Raw genomic sequence first — 23204 nt, 5'->3', positions numbered from 1 at the left:
AAGACTAAGATTAGATATATGGTCAAAATTGAATTTGGTAGTCGTTGTATTGAAATTTCATAAAAAGGCATGACTGAGATAAAATAAGTTGTTTTTAAATTAGTAATACAATAACACATATCAGTACATAATTTAAGAGGATCACATATAATAATTTACTATCAATCCATTAAACATGATCATGCTTATAAATTGAGGGAGGTAGTAGGTACTGTACCAAACAAATATCCCACTACTATTTCAGTAAGCAGCAAGGAAGGCAGTGGAGCGGCAGAGCCTTCCTCCCTAGGACTGTCACTACCACGTTTCGACCGTGAAAGCCTACCTGAGATACAGATTTCAGTGATGTTTTCAAACTTTTCTACTATTCTGTGTAATTCACAAATGATGAACAGTGATTTAAAAAATAAACCCTATTAAAAAAGAAGAATTATCATTACCAAGTATTATTTGATGTGTTGGAATAAATGAACGTTTCTGCCCTTTGTAATAATTAACCTTGAACGTAAGTGACGTAGGGATATTATATTTTTAATTAGATTGAAAAATCGTCCTTAAAATAACGGATGATTAAAAGTATCTGCTAATCCGTCAGGCTATTTTGTTAGCTTTTGGGAAAGTTTAAAGTTTTTTATATATAAAACCACAAAAAAATGGGGTGACAGTAATGTCTATAATACTTTTGTATGGTAAATTTTAGTTCAGTAAAAATGAAAGGTTAATCATTTTTAGAACTTTTTTTACGTGTGTACTAAAAAAAATATATTTCAAATTATGTTTATTTCTAATAATAAAAGCTTAAAGCATATTTCATCATCTTAATTTTTGGATAGGTTCGGAAATATTCCATTTATTTGTATTTTATTGCAAAGTGGAAATACTCCGACCTTCTGACAGAATGTGCCAGAGGTCTAAGAGGTTGAATAATTTTCAATCTAGGACATACTTTTTTTAACGGTTCATATTTTTAACATTTAACATGGATAAAGTAAAAATATATTGTAATTGAAATGGAAACAATACTTTTTTTAAATCTAGAAATGATAAAATCTATTGAAAAATAACATGATCACGTTAAAAAATTCAAAAACTGGTTCCTTATAATTAAAGCTTCGAATTAAAAGTTGACTAATAAAAGCTAAGAGGTATAGCAAAGTTCCTTTTAAAGAGTCTACTGTAATCCAATGAGAACCACTGTTCAGAGGCTGATTTTCTAGACGGAAAGCAGTGAGTTAACCAGCCGAATGGGAGGGAGTGTTAGGGGTGTCGAGGAGGTTTATCTCAACCCCTACTCCCCTTCAGGTTGTGAGAACCCTGATTCTGACACATGCGGACAGCGTCGTTTTCTTGTTTGCATATTAAACCTACAATTCAAAATAGTTTTTCATTTAAAAAAGAGAAAAAAGTGTTATTTAGCTTTACTAACTTTACTTTTTGGAAGTTTTGCTAGTTGACTCTTTAAAATCATCGATTTATTTAAATATTTTTTGTAAAATTTAGCTATCAAACATTGTTTTCAAATGAATAATTTATCGTTTGAGGTCAAGTTAATATCAACTGTTTGGTTGTAAAGTTGCTGTAAAACCATCTCAACCCAGGGCAGGATACTTCAATAACATAAGCTAATATTTAGCCGATTTCATGGAAAATTTTTTCAAGATATTTAGCCGATTTCAGAACTAAAAGTACAGAAAAAATTGAGGAAATTCCAAGAAAAATAAATAATCACATCTCAGCTAACCTAACTCAACCCATAGTTCTATCGCGTTTTGTTTTGTCACTTTTCTGTTATAATCCCGTTAAGATCTTTTCACGTGGTAGCCATTATAATTTCATGAAAACATTTTAAACTGTTGTAGGCAGCCAAGGTAAAATGGCTTGTAACATGTATTATACAATGGGATAACTGAAAGTTTATATTAAAATTTATATAGGAGGATCTTAAATGTATAATTAGCAGGTTAACTTGATTCAGTATCCTGTCATGGTTTGAGGTGGTTTTGGTTGCAGTCGGTTGCCAATTTCATGGCGAAGGGGAAATTTATTCGGTGTCAAAAACAGGAAAGCGACAACCCGAAAAGCAGTGACCACGCGAAAATCACATTTAATATTGAAATCTGACGCTTTTTGGTAGAACCAAATAAATATCTAGCTATAATAAGACATAACAAATTAGTAACATTAAGCTATGAGGCAAATATGGTATAATTTATTTTTTACATATTGTCAGAATCGTCATTAATGTTAGTCCAGACGCTCATGGGCAACTTCAGTTACGGGCAGCATTTATAATCTATTGCGGTACATGAATTTGCGCACACGAGACGACGCGACACTAGGGAGACTTTTTAAATCTGTACAGATTTCGATTAACTGTCGCCTCAACTAAAGTTACTCGTGTGCCCCTGGACTAATTTGGCAACTACCTTTTCTTCTTCCTGGCCTCCCGGGCAATTTGCAGAAAGTTTAGATACATTTCTTGGACTGCACTTCTTTATCCTGCTGATGTAAGGATATCCAAAGCTGTACACAATTTATGCAATGTTAATTATTATATTATTAAGTCCCCTAAACATTTTTTTTATTAATGCTTTGCTAAATACACTTATTGCTTGAGCTTTAGCAATAAATTGCATGAGAGCAAATCTCGTGTTTATCATTGGGTACTATATTTTGCATAGTAATTCTATGAAGGTGGACGATAGGATGCCCAACTTCAGTCTGAATTATCCGGTTTGTAAATCATAGCAGTTAATGTCTTACTGCTTTTTCATAACACGTTATACTCACAAATAGAGAACTTCTAAGACATATTAGTTTTTAACCCGTAGGAGGTTAATATTGAAATAATTCATATTTTTTATTTCGTGGATAATGACAAATTGAAGGATACGTCATACTTGATTTTCTACTGTCTCCAGAGGGCCATCGAGGGGTACTCCATCTAAGCAGTAGCGGCATCGATAATAGTATTGGTGGATTGTTTGCTTGGTGAAGTAGTCTGAAGAGTTTACTCGTCCCTCAACAAAATTTCCGAAGCACTGCAGTACCTTGTGGGCTGAAAAAGTTGTCGAGAAATTCTATTATAACCTTCTGATGGCCAAATTTATAACTTATAAAGGTACGTAGATATTTTTCAGCAATCTGTTCTCTTTAGTTCCGTTCTGAAGAAAGCCTGCAGTATTTTTATATTTATAGTATGCTCCAGCAGAGCCGCGGCAGCGGTTTGCTAGATAGTACGAGGAATTACCATAATGGGCAGGAATTTCACTTGCTATAATCCTGATAGTGGAACGTTGAAGAAGTTTATCGCTATAGACTATAGACTATAGACACTTAAGAATCCTTTTAGCTCTTATGAAAGTTGCACAATCATAATATGCAATGTAAATATACTCAGTAACGTGTCATGGTTTTTCAGATCCTCGAGAATAAACACTTTAAGATGACTATTTTTTGAGCCATTAAGAAAATAATATCACTTTCTTTCAGAAACAAAGGTTTCAGAACCTACGCAATTATTCAGTTTTCAGTGCCGGCAACCCGGGCGTTTATTTTGGACGGCCGGCATAGTCCAGTGGTAACGCATTGGACTGCCATTCCGAAGGTCGCGGGTTTGAACCCAGCGTGCGCAAATAAATTTTATTTGATTAATTTGTGTTATTTCACAATTAATTAATTAAAATAATATATAGTATATTTGCGGCACGTTCCAGAGTGGAAGATACTACCAGTATCGCCCTGGTGTAAGACCACCATTCAGAATTGAAACGTTGCTCCAAATGGCTTTAGCCGTGTTTAGTGACAAGATCTGAATAGCTAGGTACTTCCCCACCTTCCTCTTTCCCTTCCCCACTTACCTTCAGCCTCACAACATCCCCCAATTGGGGATGCCATTATCTCACTGGCTCCAGACGGGAGCAGTTGGGACTCTTGTGAGGTATTCACTATAAAAAATTTAAAAAAATTTAAGGTTGGTTCTGTACAGATGTTTTTTTTTCATTACCCTCCTCACTAGACAAAATCTGTTCTGAGGCTGGTAATTATTGAATTCCATAAACCATTAACTTCGGGTTTGACGATCTTTGAATTGGTCCAGGGATTAAAAACATAACGTTTTAATTTACGTCAAACGTCTGAAAGAAAACCGTAAACGATAATGATAAAATGGGAAGTAAAATTTCGAACTCCCCCATTGTGATAATGGTAAAATAAGTATGAAGTAAGAATAAAGACGCTGAAAAGTTAATCAGGTCTGTATCTAAAAAACCTTTCATTTTTAAATTACCTATGAAGGCGAAAGGTTAAGAACAGTAAAAAAATAACAATGAATAATTAACATCAATGCAGTTTATTTCAATAAATGAGCAATTTACAATGATGACCATGGATCAATCGAAAATAAACAGAATAAATCAACCATCATGGTTATATTTTTAATATTTCCATTCTAAACACTCACCACCAGATGCGTAAACATGTCATAATAATATCAATTCTTTATATACTTAGGTTTTTTAATTGATCGTTATTTTAAGTATATTTTTTACTAAAATCTATATAATTTGTTTTTGGAATTCTATCAATAAATGTGTCTATTTTCATTTTCACCAACTAAGGCGGAACAATAATTAAACGAATAAATTCTTATTTCTAATTGCATGATTTTTATCATAAAATAATTACCAAGCAATATAAACAGTATTTTTATTTTTCTATGTAATATATTTATAAAACAATAACAAATATACAACTTTATCCTTTCCGTTGCATTAAATGCATAGTTGGAAAATGTTTATTTTTTGTCCATGAAGGCATTAAAAGAAATAAGAATTTGGTCAATTTAGCCAAAATAATTATTATCTAAAACATGTAGTTGAAATTTTCAATTCATCTTAAAATTGACAATATTATATATTATTACGTATCATACTTTTTCATAAATAATATTTTAATATTTTTCCAAAGATAAAGCTTATTTTGTTGATTTAATGAATTATTTTTCTGGTTGAGTTGATTTTTCTAGTACCAAAGATGATAGTTATTTATCAAAGAAATAAGCTTTTTTAAATAATATATATTTTAATGTTTATATACAATTTGGCACAATTGCAAATGTTTGCATAGAAGTTATGCCGTCATTTATTTTCTTGAAGGCATAATTATTTACACTTATTTATTGGTTGCCAAAATAAACATTTTTAATTTCTGCCATCACCAGGAAATATTTTCACGCGATGAACCAACAGATTTTTGAATATTTTTTAACACAAACCGCCATTATTTTATTAGTGTTATATTTATTTTTTCTATGCTTTCAACTTAGGCAATACATAAATTTATATTAATCTTTCAGTATAAATATTATGTATCATATTTTGAACATGGTACTATAGGTTTTCTCATTAATATAAAAATTATGAAGGTATATAATATTATTTACAATTTTTATACACACATTTCCCAAAACTTAATGCAAGCTTACAAAGTTAGTTATTATCAATAAAGTGTTGGCTTTAACATTAAGTTATAATACTGCGTACACAATAGGTAAGTGGTAGGTATTGTTTATAGAAATCGTTCGACAGCAAATACGAGAAAATTAGCTTCGTTATTTTAAAATAAAATTTATATGTGTACATATGGCTTTCTTACGTAAGATTATTTGTGGAATGCATTTTCTCTCAGAAAGGCTTCAGTTCCAGCTATTTGAATTGTTGAATAAACAACTTTTTCATGAAAAAATCATAATATATGAAACATTGCTTTTGAATTCAGATCTGTGAATTTTTTCATCCATAATCGTGGTATTTATGATTTCTTATATACGGTGTACATAATAGGTTCTGGGAACATTTGGAAATAGAAAAGCAATATTTTATAATTTTGAATTGTTCGAGCAAGAACATGATCAATTTAGTGAAATATCTGCAATAAACACAGAAAACACAGCCAAACTGGAACGTCGAAGAAACGCGTTTTGTTCAAACCGACCCGAAACAGAAAGGCATCAAACAAATTCACTACTAATACCAAAAGAACATTGTTTATGCCCCTTCTGTGACTACTGCTCGAAGACTCAAGGAAACTGGTTTCTTTACTGACAGAGTTGCCAGAGGATGAGGCGGACTCGGCTCCATGGTTGATCTCGCGGAGAGGTCCCTGGAAGCTGTACAGATTGTTATCTGCCTCGGACTGGACCTCCCCTGAAGGCTCTTCTGAATCTAAGTCTTCCCGGTCCAGGGCTGATTTCACTCGGTAGGGTAAGTCCATCTCTGTTGAAAAAATCGTTACATCAAAATGACATGTTTGTTAGAAAAAGTTGGCTCTGTAAAATGATTTTGTTTTAAATCCAAAATAAAATCTCCCAAGTCGAACCATCAATAAGTTAGAGCAAATAATATGACCATTGTTTAAATAAATAAACTTGTAAATAGCCTGGCATCTGGCAGCATTTCAGAAATATATAAAATAAGTGAAGTGAAGTGAAAAACGGGAAACGATTTGTGAAGATGTTTGAGTTATTTATTAAATGGTGATAAAAGTTTTTGCAAAGTCATGTTGCGTTATTAGCAAAAACTTATTTCACTTAAAACAGGATTCACTTAAGACTAAGGTATTAGATTATTAAACTGTAGGATTGTTGATGACGAAACATACAAGATCTAACAGATGCTTCCATTTCCATAAACACTTGGAAATGATTTTTTAGAAATTTTAAAACAGTTTAATTTTCACCATAAAGACGAATATTCCCTTCTGCATCGCCAATGGAGTTTTTGGAAATGCACTTATATCCTCCCATGTCGTGTTTCTGGATCTTCTTGATGATAAGTTTCATCTGCACGCTGTAGTACGAGTTGCTGATCTCCGACATCTTGTACTTGTCGTTAGAGATTATCATCTCACCTGAGAAAAACAATAAGAAAAAATAAATAAAGGAACGCAGTTTCTACAATGTTTACAATTGACCTGTTTCTTCGAAACAATTCGAGTCATAAGAAGAATACCTGTGTCAGTAATTCTACAAAAAAATTCAAAACGTTTGAATGCTTGTGTTGTTATAGTAAATGATATATGTACAGATATTAATGCCACAGAAAGTCATGAAATAAAGGACGTTGCGAAAGATTAATTTTCAATATACTAGCTAGACTACCCCCGGCCTTGAGTGATATTTAAACACTTCCTTTAAGAATTTTATCATAAATTTGAATCCTTGCAATATAGCGCCTGATCTTATTTCTGACAGTAAAGTGAATATTAAATTTATTTTTTATTTTTTTTATAGTGAATACCTCACAAGAGTCCCAACTGCTCCCGTCTGGAGCCAGTGAGACTATGGCATCCCCAATTGGGGGATGTTGTGAGGCTGAAGGTAAGTGGGGAAGGGAAAGAGGAAGGTGGGGAAGTACCTGGCTATTCAGATCTAGTCACTAAACACGGCTAAAGCCATTTGGAGCAACGTTTCAATTCTGAATGGTGGTCTTACACCAGGGCGATACTGGTAGTATCTTCCACTCTGGAACGTGCCGCAAATATACTATATATTTATTTAATTAATTAATTGTGAAATAACACAAATTAATCAAATAAATTTTATTTGCGCACGCCAGGTTCGAACCCGCGACCTTCGGAAAGGCAGTCCAATGCGTTACCACTGGACTATGCCGGCCGTCAAACATTGGACGCAAATTTTACTAAGCAACATTATAATATCTAACGAAGACACATATGTTTTGCTTTCTAAATGTGCAGTTAAGATATAGTATTATTTCGTATGCACAATTTCGTAACATTAAAAAATTGTAATTACTTTACATAAATAAAGAAGATTCCAGCTTCAAGATTTGAACATCTGAAATGAATGAGAAGCGAAGGTAAAGCAAAGGTTCGTTTTGCTTTGAACATCGCTCTCAATCTAGCTGCGTACAAAAGGAAGAGATCCGTACCGTTTCGAATACTCGGAGCTATGACTTGATCGTATCCGATAATGCTAACTAAATAATTGCGTTGCCAACCAATAATACCGTGAGGGAACTTCAAACATTTCTAACTCTCTGCGAACTTGGCAAGTACATTGTATCCCCGTGAATTGGGCGCCTACGTAGCTTCCGATATGTTTGATAAAGACTTTAAGATAAATATACATATCTCGTTCAAAATGATAGATAGATGGAAAGGAAAGACGAAAAAGTGATTAATTAAAAATCTTATTTGAAACTAGGGTTAACCTGTCTGGCTGAAATTAGGTTTTAGTTTCAGTGCCAGCAAACCAGGTGTTTATTTTATTGTGATTTTTTTACATGGTTTTATTTACGCACCTCATAAGATCTGAGTCTCACTAAGTCTGTTCTCTTGCGGGTAGCAACATATCAACGCCGGAGAGGCACAAAGGCGTAAGCGATAATTAATAATACAATATAAATTCATACAATATAATATAAATTCCTTTCCTCAGGTTACAAAAGTTAACTTTTAATACCTAAAGATAATATACATTCCTTCCCTCAGGTCATACAAGTTAACTTCTAACACCTGTATAAATACACAATATAAATTCCTTCTCTCGGGTCACAAAAGTTAACTTCTAATTAACTAACTAACCATCACGCCGTTTCGCCTCAGGAGTAGGCAGAGAGGATAGACCGCCAAACAACTCGGTCTTGACACACACACTCCTTGCATCATTCACATTTATACATTGTCTCATACATACTCTTCGTATATCAGCATTAGAATCATTGCGGATCTCCACGTTTCTCACACGATCATATATGGTTTCCACACATACGCCTCAGGGATCTCATTTAGTCTACTTTCATCCTCACTGCCATATATCAGAGTATATACTAGTACCAATAAACAGATTGTGGACTGCTACTAAAATAAATTTCTTCCCGTAGGTCACAATAGTGCGAATGTGTGAAATTATAACTCGAAAAAAATCACAGTTATTCAAAACATAATGCTTCTGGGTATCCAGGGAGTTTAACGGATTTCTGTTATTTTGCAAAGAAAAACATCACAGTTATTCAAAACATAATGCTTCTGGGTATCAAGGGAGTTTAACGGATTTCTGTTATTCAAAACATAATGCTTCTTGGTATATCAGGGAGATTAACGGATTTCTGTTATTTTGCAAAGAAAAACACCACAGTTATTCAAAATATAATGCTTCTGGGTATCCAGGAAGTTAAACGGATTTCCGTTATTTTGCAATGAAAAAAATCAACCTAACAATATTTAATAATTTAATTTGGGAGACGGGTATGGGTTCCGCCGCACCGGGAACTATTCATTGGATAATCAACACCTCTGCCATAAATCACTCAAAGTGGTTCGCTTCGTTTGGTGATTAAGCACGAGTGCCCGGGTCCATGGTGTGAGGTTTGCTTAGATCTTAGAGGCGGATGCGTTTACCCACATGCTTCGTGGCGAGCCGGATCAGGGGAGACTGGTTTATGAAAACCTTTTGACCTCTCCATCTCTCTAGAGCCATCGCCTTGCACCGTTTTTAACCTCCCCTCAGAAGTTTTTTCTTCCCAAAACTTCCTCCCCTTTCCTTTCCTAAAAATACACCAGACACAGCATCCCCAAAGATCACATACATCCTCAGGGGAATTTTTTCCTCAGAGTCTCCTGTTTTAAGCAAACGAAAGAAAAAACTTTATTATTTAGTAAACCAACAAAAAAACAAATCGGCTTAAGTCGGCAAAGTTAGTATAATTAGATTATTATAATTAAGGATTTAAGAAAATTAAATAAATAAATGGTTGAGATTTGTGAATAGATTTTTTTTAACTTTTTGATGGCAGTTTTGTTTTTGTTTAATTTTAATCTTTAGATAATTGATGTTTGTCAACCAACAAATCAAATCTCACAAAAAATTTAATCTAATAATCTGATTAGGCAACATTACAAAAATATTATAAAGAAAAATGCTAAAACATTTATACATATTACACAACACTATCACAATACACACATCATTATGTACAACCGTAACTGATAGCAGGGACCAAATTACAGATTTTTAAAAATTTTCTTCACATCGCCTTGATTATTTGTGTTTTATTTTAATTAAATTCAGCTTTATTAAATTTAAAAAAAAATAATCTCATTACATATTTCATTAAATATTATTAATCTGTAAAATGGGGACCTCAGCACGGGTAAAGCACCCAGTGAGGCCCACATTATCAAATAATGTCTTCAAATATCTTAATTGTTGTTTCAAATAAAGAAAAATAAAATTCTTAAAAGAAAACAATTTCAGAATACACAACATAATTTCAGATTAGAATGTAAAAAATCCGGTTTTCATAATAAGGTTTAAAAAATGTTCATGCCTTAGATAACTACATTTCGTGAGTCGTAAAAAAATCTGCTATTCAACTAGCTCAATAATTTCAGTAAGACAATTTACGTCTTGAAAACCTACCACAAGAAAATAATAACCGAAAACATTCGGTTTGCCTTCCTCTTGTTCATATTTTAGAACACAACCCAACAGAATAAATAAACAGACCCGTTGCCAAAAAAACTCAACTTACGCCAGTGCGGAAGAGAAGCAAAACGTGCAATGAAAGTAAAAGTCAATCGTGCTTTTATTATACATGTAAAAATGTTTTTTTCCCGCCGACAGAGACATTCAAGTGTGGGCAATTTGCAGGGGTGTTAATACAAAACCACGGGGAGCTGTTTCAGTTCATTAAAAGCGAACAAAGAAACCACAGCACGCGCGGAGCTCATTTCATTCCTTCTCATCAGGTGATTCCCGGAGAAAAGTATCGTAAAAATGCGCAAAGTTAATAAATAAAGAATAGGAAGAGTTTTAAGGGAGTGGAGCGCGGGGAAGTCTGAATTTGAATGTCTCAAGCTTTATTTGCTGTAGAATAAAATTGGTAAAGATGATTATTGGTGCAAAGTTTTCTTTTAATTCTTGCAAATAATTAAGGAAGTTGGAATATGCTCTTAATTTTTCGGCCTCATTTATATTTTATCCAATTGCAGATGGCTTTTTTATTACTTTTATAGTAGGCTACTAATAGATGTATCCTTTTGCCACGGTAAAGATAAGAGCATTTTGAAACTTTTGTAGAAGAAACCTTGAAAACGAAAAAGTGCAGGTGGATACTTTTTTCATACGACTACATAGATTTTATCTACATATATAGATTATCAGGTGTGATCATCAATTCAGAAGTTCTTCGTCGAATGATCAAAGTTTGTAAAATTGTAAGAAGCTGATGATAACATTTATCAATCGGCCTTTGTGGTTGAGTGCCTTCGATACTTGGGTTCTAACCCGGAGGTCACTGGTTCAAATCCCGGCGTGCGCAAATATATTTTATTTGATTAATTTGTGATATTACACACATAAAAATTGTATATATATATATATATATATATATATATATATATATATATATATATACAGTATATTCTCAGCACGTTCCGGAGTAATTTTCAATATCGCCCCTGAAGAAGACCACAATGCAAAATAGAAATGATGCTTAAAAAGTTTTTAGTTATATCTGCTGACCAGATCTGAATAGCCAGTTAGTTCCCCAACTTCCAATATCTCGTCTCCTTCCCCTCTACACTAACTTCAACGTCGTGAATGCCATGGTCTCACTGGCTCCTTTGACAGACCTCTGTGCGGTATTTATATATTCTTCTTGGCTCTCTTACTATTCCGTGCTATAACACCACACACCACTACAGCCCAACCATTTTACAAATATACTGGAGTGAAGTGATTTAACCAATTACCCGTAATATGAGATTGGAAAAAAAAAATCAAAAATTGCTGTTTAGGAGAAGTTTCTGAAAAAAATATGTTAAATCGTTATTTACCTACGTTTCTCCGCATTTTTAACCTTTGTTCTAAAAAAAGGTGTAATATGAGTATTTAAAAATAAATTAAAAATTTATTTTAAAATATTGTTTATGCTATTTGTAACAGTAAGATTTTAAAGAATAAAAAAATCAAAAAACGTAACGCAGGGGATGATCGATGTAAGGCCTAGCAGAGGAAAACGACGAACTTTGTAAATTCAAAATCTACTGTTACATCCAACTGATGATATCCAACTTAATTTAGAATCAGAAATCCCACTAAAAACAATGGGCTCTGTAAATATTATATTGAGAGTGCTGAATTTAAAACATGTAAAGTTTAGGTAACGGTCTTCAAAATGTTTCAAATAAATACCTCGGTGACAGAGCTGTAAGCTCATTGCCTTTGAATCCTGAAGTTAAGGTTTATAAACTCAGTACGGGCAAATGAAAAACTCCCCAAACATCCCTTTATTTTCTTTCTTTCTAACTCAATTCAGCCTTACGAAATCCCCCAAACGGTTTTTAATTGTTTTATATTAAAGTCTTCAACCGAAAAAAGTTTATTTATTTTAGCGCGCCGAAGTCGTTCCTTTTATATTATAAACAATTTATTGTTTTTAAGTACCTAATTATTTTTAAGTTTTCAACTGAATTAATATCAATTTTTTATTGAAATTGTATTGCTCTCACATTTTGTTTTGTATTTTATTGTTTTTGTATTATTGTCTTATTCTGAATCAAATAACCCTTGAAAAGTGTCCCCCATAACAACAGTAAACTCCTAGCGGGACACAATATTATGTTAACCCTCTTAGAACTTGCAGTGGTAGAATATAATATTTGATGCTTGATAACAATTGGTAGAGTTATATGAACATTTTTGTTATTTAAAAAAATATATATTTTCATTTGATAGAGCGTTAGGTTTCATAGAGCATATAAAATGACAATTCGAACACGTCTTTAGTCAAATAAAAAAGAAATTTAAAAAATAACTTCAATCTACGGGATGTATTCACAACTAAATCGGAAATTCGGCACAGAAATCAAATATCAAATATCAAAATATAACAATGGCTACCGCCTAAATTCGTGGCTAAAAACCAATAAAAACTGCCAATTTTTGTTTGCCCTAGATAGAAAAAAAATATTTACATACATCTACGTATTTACAAATATACACACTGTCCGAAAGGGGATGAATAAAATAAGAGAACGTGAACAAAAACATAGGTTTGCCATAGTTTTTCTGCCTCTGGGGCAGTTGAAACTCTTTCATCACATAAAATAAGATAATAATTAATAGATTGCATTTTGTTGTCCTGAACACAAAACCAGATCGAATGACTTATTTAGAACACCACACTGTAAAGCCAAATATGCGCAAACTCTTTAATAGGACGTATCTGTAAAACTCACAACGACTTACGAGATGTAGACATTTTTAAATGTAACTTGAAAACATATAAAATGCAACTTACTAAACTGATAACTTAATTTTTTATTTTGTGAAATAATCCTATCATCTTAGTTTATTTTATTGTGTTTATTATAATCATGTGGAAACTGTATTACTACTAGCTGTCTTTAATTGTTTTTATAACATTTTGTAATTCCTTATAATGTTGATTCTTTATATTTCTTTGTCATTTATAAATATATTGTATAGGTGCAAATATTAAATCAACGACTAGAATTAATGGAACATTATTGGTCTAATATTGTAAGTAATTGCTGTTTGCTTCCTAAATAAAATAAAATAAAATAAAATAAAACAAAATTAATTGTTTTTTATTACAATCGCGTTGCTGCCTTACCACAATCACCTTCTGGGAATGACTGGCGGCTAGTAAGCGGGGGCACAATGAAAATTGAATATTAATAATTGAAATCCACATTAACAATGGATTCCTTCAAGTTCAGAGTGACCCGCTGATTTCTGCCACCCAGTACCGTCCGAGCATTCCCGACGTGTTTCTTTATTGATTATACAAAATTTTATATTCAAGTACGCGAAAAATAAAAACTTCTCAAGACGGTCTTAAAGAATTCGTAATCTGAAGTTTTCTTTGTAATTTGAGTTGGTTTTTGTTCCTCCGGATTTCATATTGACGTCGAATTAGTATTAAGAGGAAGCTACAAGCCAACAAAAAACTTGCTGGGAGTGTGATAAATATGTCATAAAATTACGTTGAGTATGTCTGTGTAGATATATTTCCACAGTGGCGTGCATTATTCTATTGCCAAATGAAAGCTGTGTTTAGTTTTCAAGTTAGAGTATAAATTGTGCATTAAGAGGAAGTTACAAGCCAAAAATGTGTACATTCTTGGTATATCTTGTATTGTAGGTAATAGCCATTAAAATCAATCGACAAACGGAGTCTAGAAACGTTCGATTTCAATCACAAACCTGATTTTTATTTATTTTGTAAATAATTTTATAAGAAAGCAAAAAAGTTAATCAAGTGAAACTATCACAGATAATCTTAGCTATAATTCTGTATTTTTTAAAAGTTGTTTTCTTTCTATTGGAACAATATATTTTTTAGTATGTTACATTTATATTTTTTATTGAGTAATTTATTTGTATTCTACTTAAACGAAACGATAGGAAAAGGTCCAATTTATCTAAAGCATATTTTTTGGTATTCATAATGTAGGTACACCAATTTGTTATTAAGATGGATCAAAATAGTGATATAGCACTAAGTTTCGCCTTAACGCGGTGTTTTATTATTAATTTAGAGTATTTACCTTAATCTTAGCCCTAAAGTTTTATAAATCATTTTTAGAATGTTGATTTTTAATACAAGCTAAGCTTTCATCTTCACATACTTTTCATGTCTTCCGATAAAGTTATGAAAGTCAATAGTTTCTTGAAGCAAACTATAATATTTATATGTACATGCAATATGATGTTTAGGTCTCGTAAAACACGATTGCATTGCTTAAATAAATCGTGTTTCAAAGTGTTATTCGATTTCCTAAAATAATATTTCCTTGAATTTGATAAAATAAATTAATGCAACGAAAAGAACACTTTTTCGTAAAATTTAAGAAGTTCTTACTATTATATTTTTTATTTTCAAACGTATTTTTTGCTGAAAACAATAAACATGCGTAAACAAGACAAAAAGCTGTTTCTCAGTGACGTTTGGCAGGGACATCAATGTTGGAAGTGAATTACATTATGCACCAATGCACAAATTAAGAAAGTAGCATTATTTAGATAATTTGTTATATTTATTTCTTTTATTTAAACATTAATAATAATAGCTCTTCATCATCTAGCTAAATTCCCTAAACTATAACTTGTTCATTTTAGTTGTGAAGATTGGTGTAAATAAATGTAAGCCAAATGCGACTTATAATAATACCATAATGCTTATTCAATACTGCGTCATTTCGATCATCCTTTCATCTGCCACACAGTTTTCAATCCTTCGTGCAGCCATCCGTGGCACACATGCCCCCTGTTAAATATTAATTGAATACCCGCACACAACGGTATTATGAAATCTTATTCCTCCCGTATTGGAGCGGCGAAACAGGCAGCGGATAAAAAAGGCTTCGTCGGCATGCCCATGTCGGCTTAAAACAATTTGGTTGGACGTCTGGAGGGGGTGGATGGGCGGGAGGAAATTTCCCCTTTCCACCCTACGGACGGTGGTAGCCAGATATTAAATTTAAAAAAGGCAAGCGCTTTGCATGGTCGGGCCTTGAAACATTTCTGTACCTGGGCGGATGACCGAGCCAGGGCTTTGCAAGGATTGTAAGAAGCCACTGATAAATTAAATTGGAATTTAAAAAAATGGTGAAAAAATTTTTGCTGCTTTTCGTACGCTTTTTTTCAAGTTTTTTCTAAGATCCAAAAAAGGCAATGGAAGAACGTTTTGCTCAGAAGATGGACAATCGATGAAAAAATGGCACCTAAAATGAACCAAGACGACTAGATTTAAATCCAATGAATCAATACGATAAACAAGTCCATGAAAACACATGGCATTGAAAATCATGATACCGAAGAGATTAGTTTATTTTGAGGTGGTTTCATCTATCAGTATGCAGATGGTACTCGATGATTATGAAACGAACAGTTTTTTTAATATTCCAGAGATTGACCGTACAACTAAGAATTTATGAAATTGAATGATTTATTCGCCAACCAATATAACAAGTTGAACTATGGAAGCTCTGTAAGTTTTGAAATCTGTTTTGTTTTAAATAAGTAATCTCTCATTCATTTCTCTTCTTGATAGCTTACGTTATAGCCTTAAAAATCCAAGATAAAACATCAAAACTCAATAACTTCACCCTTTCAGAAATAAATAAAATTCAAACTTGAAAAGTCATCCCATCGCACTATCAATTTCACGGAGATCCATCGCTTCACGGTTCCACCAGTTATTTAATTTTCCTGACTTTGAGATTTTTTATTAAATTTTGACCGCTGCTGCACTATTTTGCTCTGCACGTACCTTAATTTCATCTGTGAAAACCGCGTTGAACAACAAAGGCTTTAAGGGAAGTTGGTGAAGGCCCTGTGGATGAGAAGGGTAGGAGTAAGGGCGGAAAAAAGGAAGAGGCGGAAGAAAAGTGGCTTCATTATTTGATTAATATTAAGTAAATTTTAAAGCACGGTGGAAAGAGGAGTTCAGATATTTATTTTATGTATTTTTCCGTAGTAGAATTAGTATTCTTCCAAGCTGCATATTTTTTCTATGTAAATAAAGCGATGCATATTCCATCCATAAATAATAGTACGTTCACTTCTTATCAGTATTTATTATTTTCCCAAAGTAAATTTCTTTAAATGAATCAATATAATATTTCCATGATGCAGCGCATGTAAATTAATTGAATAATTTACAAAAAATATAATTTATGTCCTTGTACACAAAACGTATTAAAAAAAATAATTAGCCTAAAAGTGGATAAAAAAATTACTTACCAAAAACGATTGTTCGTTTTTTCAGTAGAAATATCATTTTTCAATCGTTATTTTTCAGACTAAAAATTATCCTACAGTAATAAAAATTACACATGTTTTTTTATATTATGAATCACTCGAATTAATAACTGAATCAATATTAAAAACCGCACTGGTTTTGAAGGAACACCTATGATTTTATTGAAAAAAAAACACATACCGCTCCGAAAATGGCAATTCTGTGACAGTTGCAAACTAAACTTCACACCTTATTTTTAATATCAGGAATTTTATATAACTTAAAATAACCTAAGGAATCAATTATCAACACTTTGATATTTAATACAAAACAGAATTTGCCTAAAATAAACATCAGTGTGTTTGAAAACGCGACGATGACACCCTGTATGAAAAATATAATTTTGTGGAAAATACCAGATTATACAAATATGATTTAACAAGAGGGAAGATACATATATAATTCTTCATACATAAGTGTGAAACAATTAAGTTAGCTTCATGATAATTCGTAGATTTCAACACTCGAGAACTTTTAAAATAAGTTCAATAAATGTTTTAAAACATCTCTTCAAATTGGCCATATTTTGGCAGGCGGACGATCGTGGGTATTTGCAAATTGGCCCATATGTGGTAAGAAACGCGCCAGTAGTTAAATCAAAACATTTTATACTGTGATATCCTTTACGTGTCAGGAGAAGTAATTAATACGTCCATCTCCGATTTAAATTACATATTTTTAACTCAATACTTAGACCATTTTGTTAACTAAAACGACATTCATAAACGACACGTACCCGACTTCCGACCGTCACTCGTAACCCCAAATTAGCAAAGGCCGTTTATTAAACAAACGCACATATACTCGCTCTCTCATTCTTGTCTATCCCACTCTTCTTTACTCACATACACTACATATTCAAATGACTTTTTATGATAAAGCATCCGAAAATAAGCTAAAAAAGGGAGAAAAGACACCATCTAAAATGAACTCGCTGAATGCCAAAACTAAAAGCAATCGAGTTTTTGTGAAATTCTCGCAACGTACCTACTTATGAGAATATGAAAACAAGGCGAATGACTAAAAATCAATTATGTAAATTGTTAGTGGGTACAATATTAGTTTATTTATTTATTATTACAAACATGCTTTTTTACCTTTGTAGAAGATGTTAAGGGACGCACTTGAATTACTTTAACGAGTGATCCCGGACATTATTTGGAGTAAAAACTGATGAAATTTTGGTCCCCGGTAAAATTTAATTTACAGTTTTTACAAAGTTGAAGTAAGTCAATCAAGTACGTCCCTTAACACCCTGAACATTTTATACAATATACACATAAACAGTGCAGTAGATTAGTAGGTATGCCTGATATACACATATTTAAAACTTTACGCAATAAAGAAAAAAAAATCGTGGTAGGAAGTAGTATCGAAGTTTAATACACAATTTGAAACCTTCAACCATCGAACAAACGATCTTGTGCACATCCAAAGTTAAACAATTTTACAAATAAATCAGTTCAACATGAAAAAAACAAGCTAAAACCAGCCTATATTCCAATATTGGTGATTTAGTTCAAAAAAATCGGAGTAGGTATGTGTTTCCCAAATTTTGAATTCGTTTGGTGGCGTATAATGTTGCTATATTTGTATTTTTAATGTATCAGTAACTCAGTTCAAGTCGGTTAAAATCATGGTGGCCTATTACATTATTTGTAAATATATATTTAATATTTTCAATTCCTTGTGCATCCTTACTAGATTTTATGCCGTACACACATAGGTGATATTATCTTTAGGATCTTATGAAACACGCTTGTGTATTAAATTTATAAAAAACTTATCCTCTTTTTACACAGATTTTCCATTAGTAGTTTATTTTCTCAATTTTTCAATCGCCATCCGAATCGCAGCCCGTAACACGTTCGCCTTTTTGTAAGAGAGCACTTCCACCAACCGTGTTATTGACAGGGTTATCAGGAAATACATACTCAACTGAATGCTTAAAAATTATACTGTGTTTAACAACGCCCGAGATGTAGGATTCTAAGGCGAACACGCATATTTTTTAAATGGTTCGTTTTAATAAAGTAGCTAAAAATCACCTGCACTTTTAAGGCTTAAGTGTTTTTTAAAGCTTAAAATATGAGACAAGTAACCAACTGCTAACCTTATATAAATCTCAAGTATGTCCAATAATTGAATTCGGGATCCACCTCTGGGTTGGTACCCCTACTAAACTTGATAAATCCACTTAATTTTGTGCCAAGGAGGGCGGTCCGTCTGATTGATAATTCGTTGTTGACAGACTGATTGCCATCTTTAATGGACAGACGTAATGTGGGCATAGTGAGTCTGTTCTACAGGTATTTTAATGGAATCTGCTCTAAAGAGCTAGCAGAATTGATCCCCGGTGCACCGGTGCACACTAGAGGAACACCCGTTCACAGTTTATGTTGGCTTATAAACAATTTATTGTTTAAAGATCTTTTAATTTAATATTTTGATTTCTCATACGCTATTTATCTACACCATATTTTCAAGAGATATTGCAATGTTGAGGTATAAAAGAAAACCTTTTATTTTTAAAACCTATTTTTCTAAACATAGTTTTTAGGTGACCCTGTATTATACGGCATCGAACTCACGGAAAACGGAATAATGGTATACACTGCACGGTATATTATGCCCATACGGGCTGATAGAGAAACGTCGAAAAGGGAGATGAAATAGTGGATATGGAATGCTCATTCTACTATGGAATTCAATCACATTTATTAAACAAACACACATGTGAAAGTGTCAACTGTGCAAATAAACAGAATAAAACTAAAAAAAATAATGATAAAGAATTGCTTTTTTTCGTAGTTGTTTATATATTTTTCACATGAAAAAACTTTACAATTTTTGCATAAAGTGAGTAATTTCTGTAATAACTAGTACGATTCTACATAAGAAAATGTGTTAATTTCTCCCAATAAGACAATTCTTATAAATTTCAGAATAATCCAAAAAAATTAACATGTTAAAAAAAGATAACTAATTTTTCAAATTTGAATTAAATTTTGTTGCCGTGAATGAATGACCGCTTGAATCTAGAAAAAAAAATCTAGGTAATTTCCGACTCGTTGTCGATGAAAAGCGCCCTTGCGGTGATTTATCACGAAAACGGCGCTATATAAATTAGCCAAATATTATTATTTAATATTAATGCATTCAATAAAGTGTTCAATCACGTACACACTCGGACTAGTATGCATTTGGCTGAAATTGGATGACATTACAGCATTTAATATACGAAATAAATGTCGGTCCTACGCAATCGTTATTTGGCGCAGTTGTTAGCAAGGTTGACTTTAGTCCTCGGGGAGAAAGGTTCAATCCTCAGTGAAACCAAATTTATCTTTTTCAAGTTTTAAAAGTTCACATCAGTTGAGCCAGTTCGTTGAGAGGAAGGTCAATCCTCAGTCAAAACACAATATATTGTTTAATATTGGCTAATAAGATTCCGAAAAGATGGCTTATCTAGATTGAACATTAAAAATAGGTGTATAATAGTAAAAATACTTTTAAACGGGTAGATTTTTTAAAAAGTTTAAACTTCACTACAACGTATTGTTCTTGCTACCCAGTTTTTTTTTCAATTAGCTCGAGAAATAACGTCATGTTAACTTTGCATAAGGTTCGGCTAGCTTAGCCAAAGGAAACGCCTGTCTCGACACAGGAAACACTCTAGTGAGGCGGGCCCAGGTCTAAGTACTAAGTACACCCCATGTCATTACAATGTAAGTTTTGCAAAATGTATTATGTACAATATACCTAATATATGGATAGAAAAAAATGGTCGTAGAATAAATGTGGGCAAAAGAACAATGCTTAAAATTTTTATTTTCATTTAAGCATTTTCGATTGATATTTTGATCTTTGTACGTGCTAAACAGAGAGTCTTCATTAGTTAGTATTTACTTAAAATATTAGTGAATTAATTATTTACTAAAATAGTGTTAAGATTTGTAACGTAGGTAGGTAAGTAAACTAATCCAAAATAAACTATGAAGCTAACTTAAACATTTAATAATTAATACACTTATTTTTCCAATAATATCATTTTAACAAATTTAATGAGTTCGAAAATTATTTTTAACGTATGAAATCACATCGTTTATACTCTCTTCTTAGATGGATCAGGGATACATCACTACTACCAGCAACTTTCAGAAGTAGGTTCATCACATGTCTTTCCTAACACAGTTTAAGTATATCTTTTCCATAGCTGTGTGACTGAGACGACAAATTGAATGTCTTCCCTCTGGAAATGCCTATAGAATGGTGGTCACTAGTCGTTCGATTAGCATCCAAATCCCGAGCAAGTTTCGTCCAAGCCGAAGATTTTAGTTAACGATGTTTATTGACTAGAAGACAAACTTCTCTATAGAGCAAGCGGGCTTGATAAACTGACAATATTTTAGTCAGCGTCAACTGTCATGGGCGATTCGTGTTCGTGCAAGTAAATATAGATTAATTACAACTATCATTTATGAAAAACATTTAGATTCATTGACATAAGTGAAGATATGATTGTAATATTGTATGGTTAACAGAAAAAAATAAACTAAATCATCGATTATATAGATTCGATTGCAACAAAATATACATTAATGCCTGTAATATGCAGTAATTTATCATGTATTCGAAATACATTTGGCCCCCGTTCGTCGCCGTTTTCTCGGTCGGCCCTTGCTGTTTTTGCCGCCTTTTTTTCTACATAAATTCCACACAAACGATTCGCATGTGTCATATTCAGGTGACATTACACCCGCGCACTCCGCTTGTAGTGGAGGAAAGGACCCAGGCCTAATGGCCTCTTCCACTCCTAAGCGCGGGAATATTTATTGAATTGCCGGAACGAAATGAAGTTTGAATATATATGTAACCATAGATTTGGAAGAAAATAGAAAGGAGGCCATAGTGTTTGAATATATGTTTCCATAGATTTGAATAGAAGCTATGAAGTTTGAATAATTATGATTTCAAAGATTTGAAAGAAAATAGAACGGAGGGTAAAGGTTGAATATGCGAGTATGTGTGCACAGTTTTTCAAGAAATATAACAGACATGAAGTTCTTTCAAATTTACATACGGCTATAGGAATAAAAGCACACAAGCAAAATTTCGCTGTCTGCTTTATTCTAGGATCAAGGGCATTATGTTAATGTTTTTTTTTGCCAACCGAACTTTGACATGAACTTGTAAGGTAGGTACAGTCAAGCTTTATGCATTCAAATGGTTTCCTATCGCAACGGTCTAAGCAAGTAACTTTGAATGATTCCCAGGGTAAAACATAAAAAGGAAAATTTCTAATTTAATAATTAGGTAGCTGGATATCTGAATGATATGGTGTTGATTTTGGTGCTTAAGGTGACATAATAATAACGGGTGTTTGCTTGGCGCTCACATTTGAATTTTTTATTTTATTACGGAAATATCGATTTTCAAGGTCTGCTAGAGAGAAGTCGACTGTAGATCCGTTTACCACGACATACAGTATGAATATTATTTTTACACGACTTCATCACTTATGTCGTTAAGATTCTCACTTTATTTTAAGAGATTTGATAGGGAAAATTAAGCCGCTGGTCTCTCTAATACACAAAGGCCGCGCGTCGAATATTTTGTGCATGGCTGCTTTACTTACGTTGTTAAGATTCTGGCTATATTTTTTGGGTATTGTTTCGTCTTGAAAAATAATTAATCGTTTTAAACTGACTTTATAGCTCTATTAAGTTGAAGATCTCACGAAAGTGAGTATGTGTATATATAAATAGGCTCCATGATAACTCAACACAGTGAAAATTCAGCACACTTTTAAAAAGTGATATAAAGTCATAAGAAACGATGAATTTTTTTTTTAACCTAACCCAACCTACTTAACCCAGTTAATAAAGTTTTTATTTCATAACTTTCCACGACTTTCCATAACTTTTTAAGGATGTGATGAATTATCATTGTGATGATTTATCCGGTCACCATATAAATATACAATTAAATATTTTGAATCCGGAAGTTGCGAGTATTTTACAATTTATTCATGAAAAATAGAATATTGCTTTAAATTCTAGAGATGTAGATTATTTTGAGTATTGCTCTGGTGAATTGCTGTAATTCAGAACAAAACGTTGCTTGAAATGTCTTTAGCGTTATTTGGTGATCAGGTCTAAACAGCAAGGTACTTTCAACTCCTTGGAACTCTTGTGCGGTAGGTACTCACAAAGAAAAATAAACTCAAAGGAAACAACGAAATGACAACTACTTTTGAAGGATAGTTTCACTAAACTAAAAAAATGAATTCTTTTCCGCTTGCATTTTTCCCACTTTTGCATAATAATAAAATATTAATATTATATA

General features: G+C 32.6%; 1 protein-coding gene across 3 annotated transcripts in view; it reads right to left on the bottom strand.

The window, feature by feature from the left end:
• Positions 1-5816: 5816 nt before the first annotated feature.
• The window catches only part of LOC149425137 (lachesin-like), a 97403-nt gene continuing 80015 nt past the window's right edge, over positions 5817-23204 (bottom strand). For all 3 annotated transcript variants that reach the window (XM_089650976.1, XM_089650978.1, XM_089650977.1), the window contains exons 8-9: positions 6739-6909; positions 5817-6275 (exon numbers count right to left, since the gene is read on the bottom strand). In XM_089650976.1, the coding sequence (XP_089507102.1) occupies positions 5917-6275; positions 6739-6909 (530 nt within the window). In that variant the 3' untranslated portion in view covers positions 5817-5916. The remainder of the gene's footprint in view (positions 6276-6738; positions 6910-23204) is intronic.

This window comes from Hesperophylax consimilis, chromosome 3 (assembly GCF_061612785.1).
Source record: "Hesperophylax consimilis isolate HC1 chromosome 3, BYU_Hcon_1.0, whole genome shotgun sequence".
NCBI classification, from domain to species: Eukaryota; Metazoa; Arthropoda; class Insecta; order Trichoptera; family Limnephilidae; genus Hesperophylax; species Hesperophylax consimilis.
Note: the sequence above shows the minus strand (reverse complement) of the source record. Positions and strands in the feature narration are given on the sequence as shown.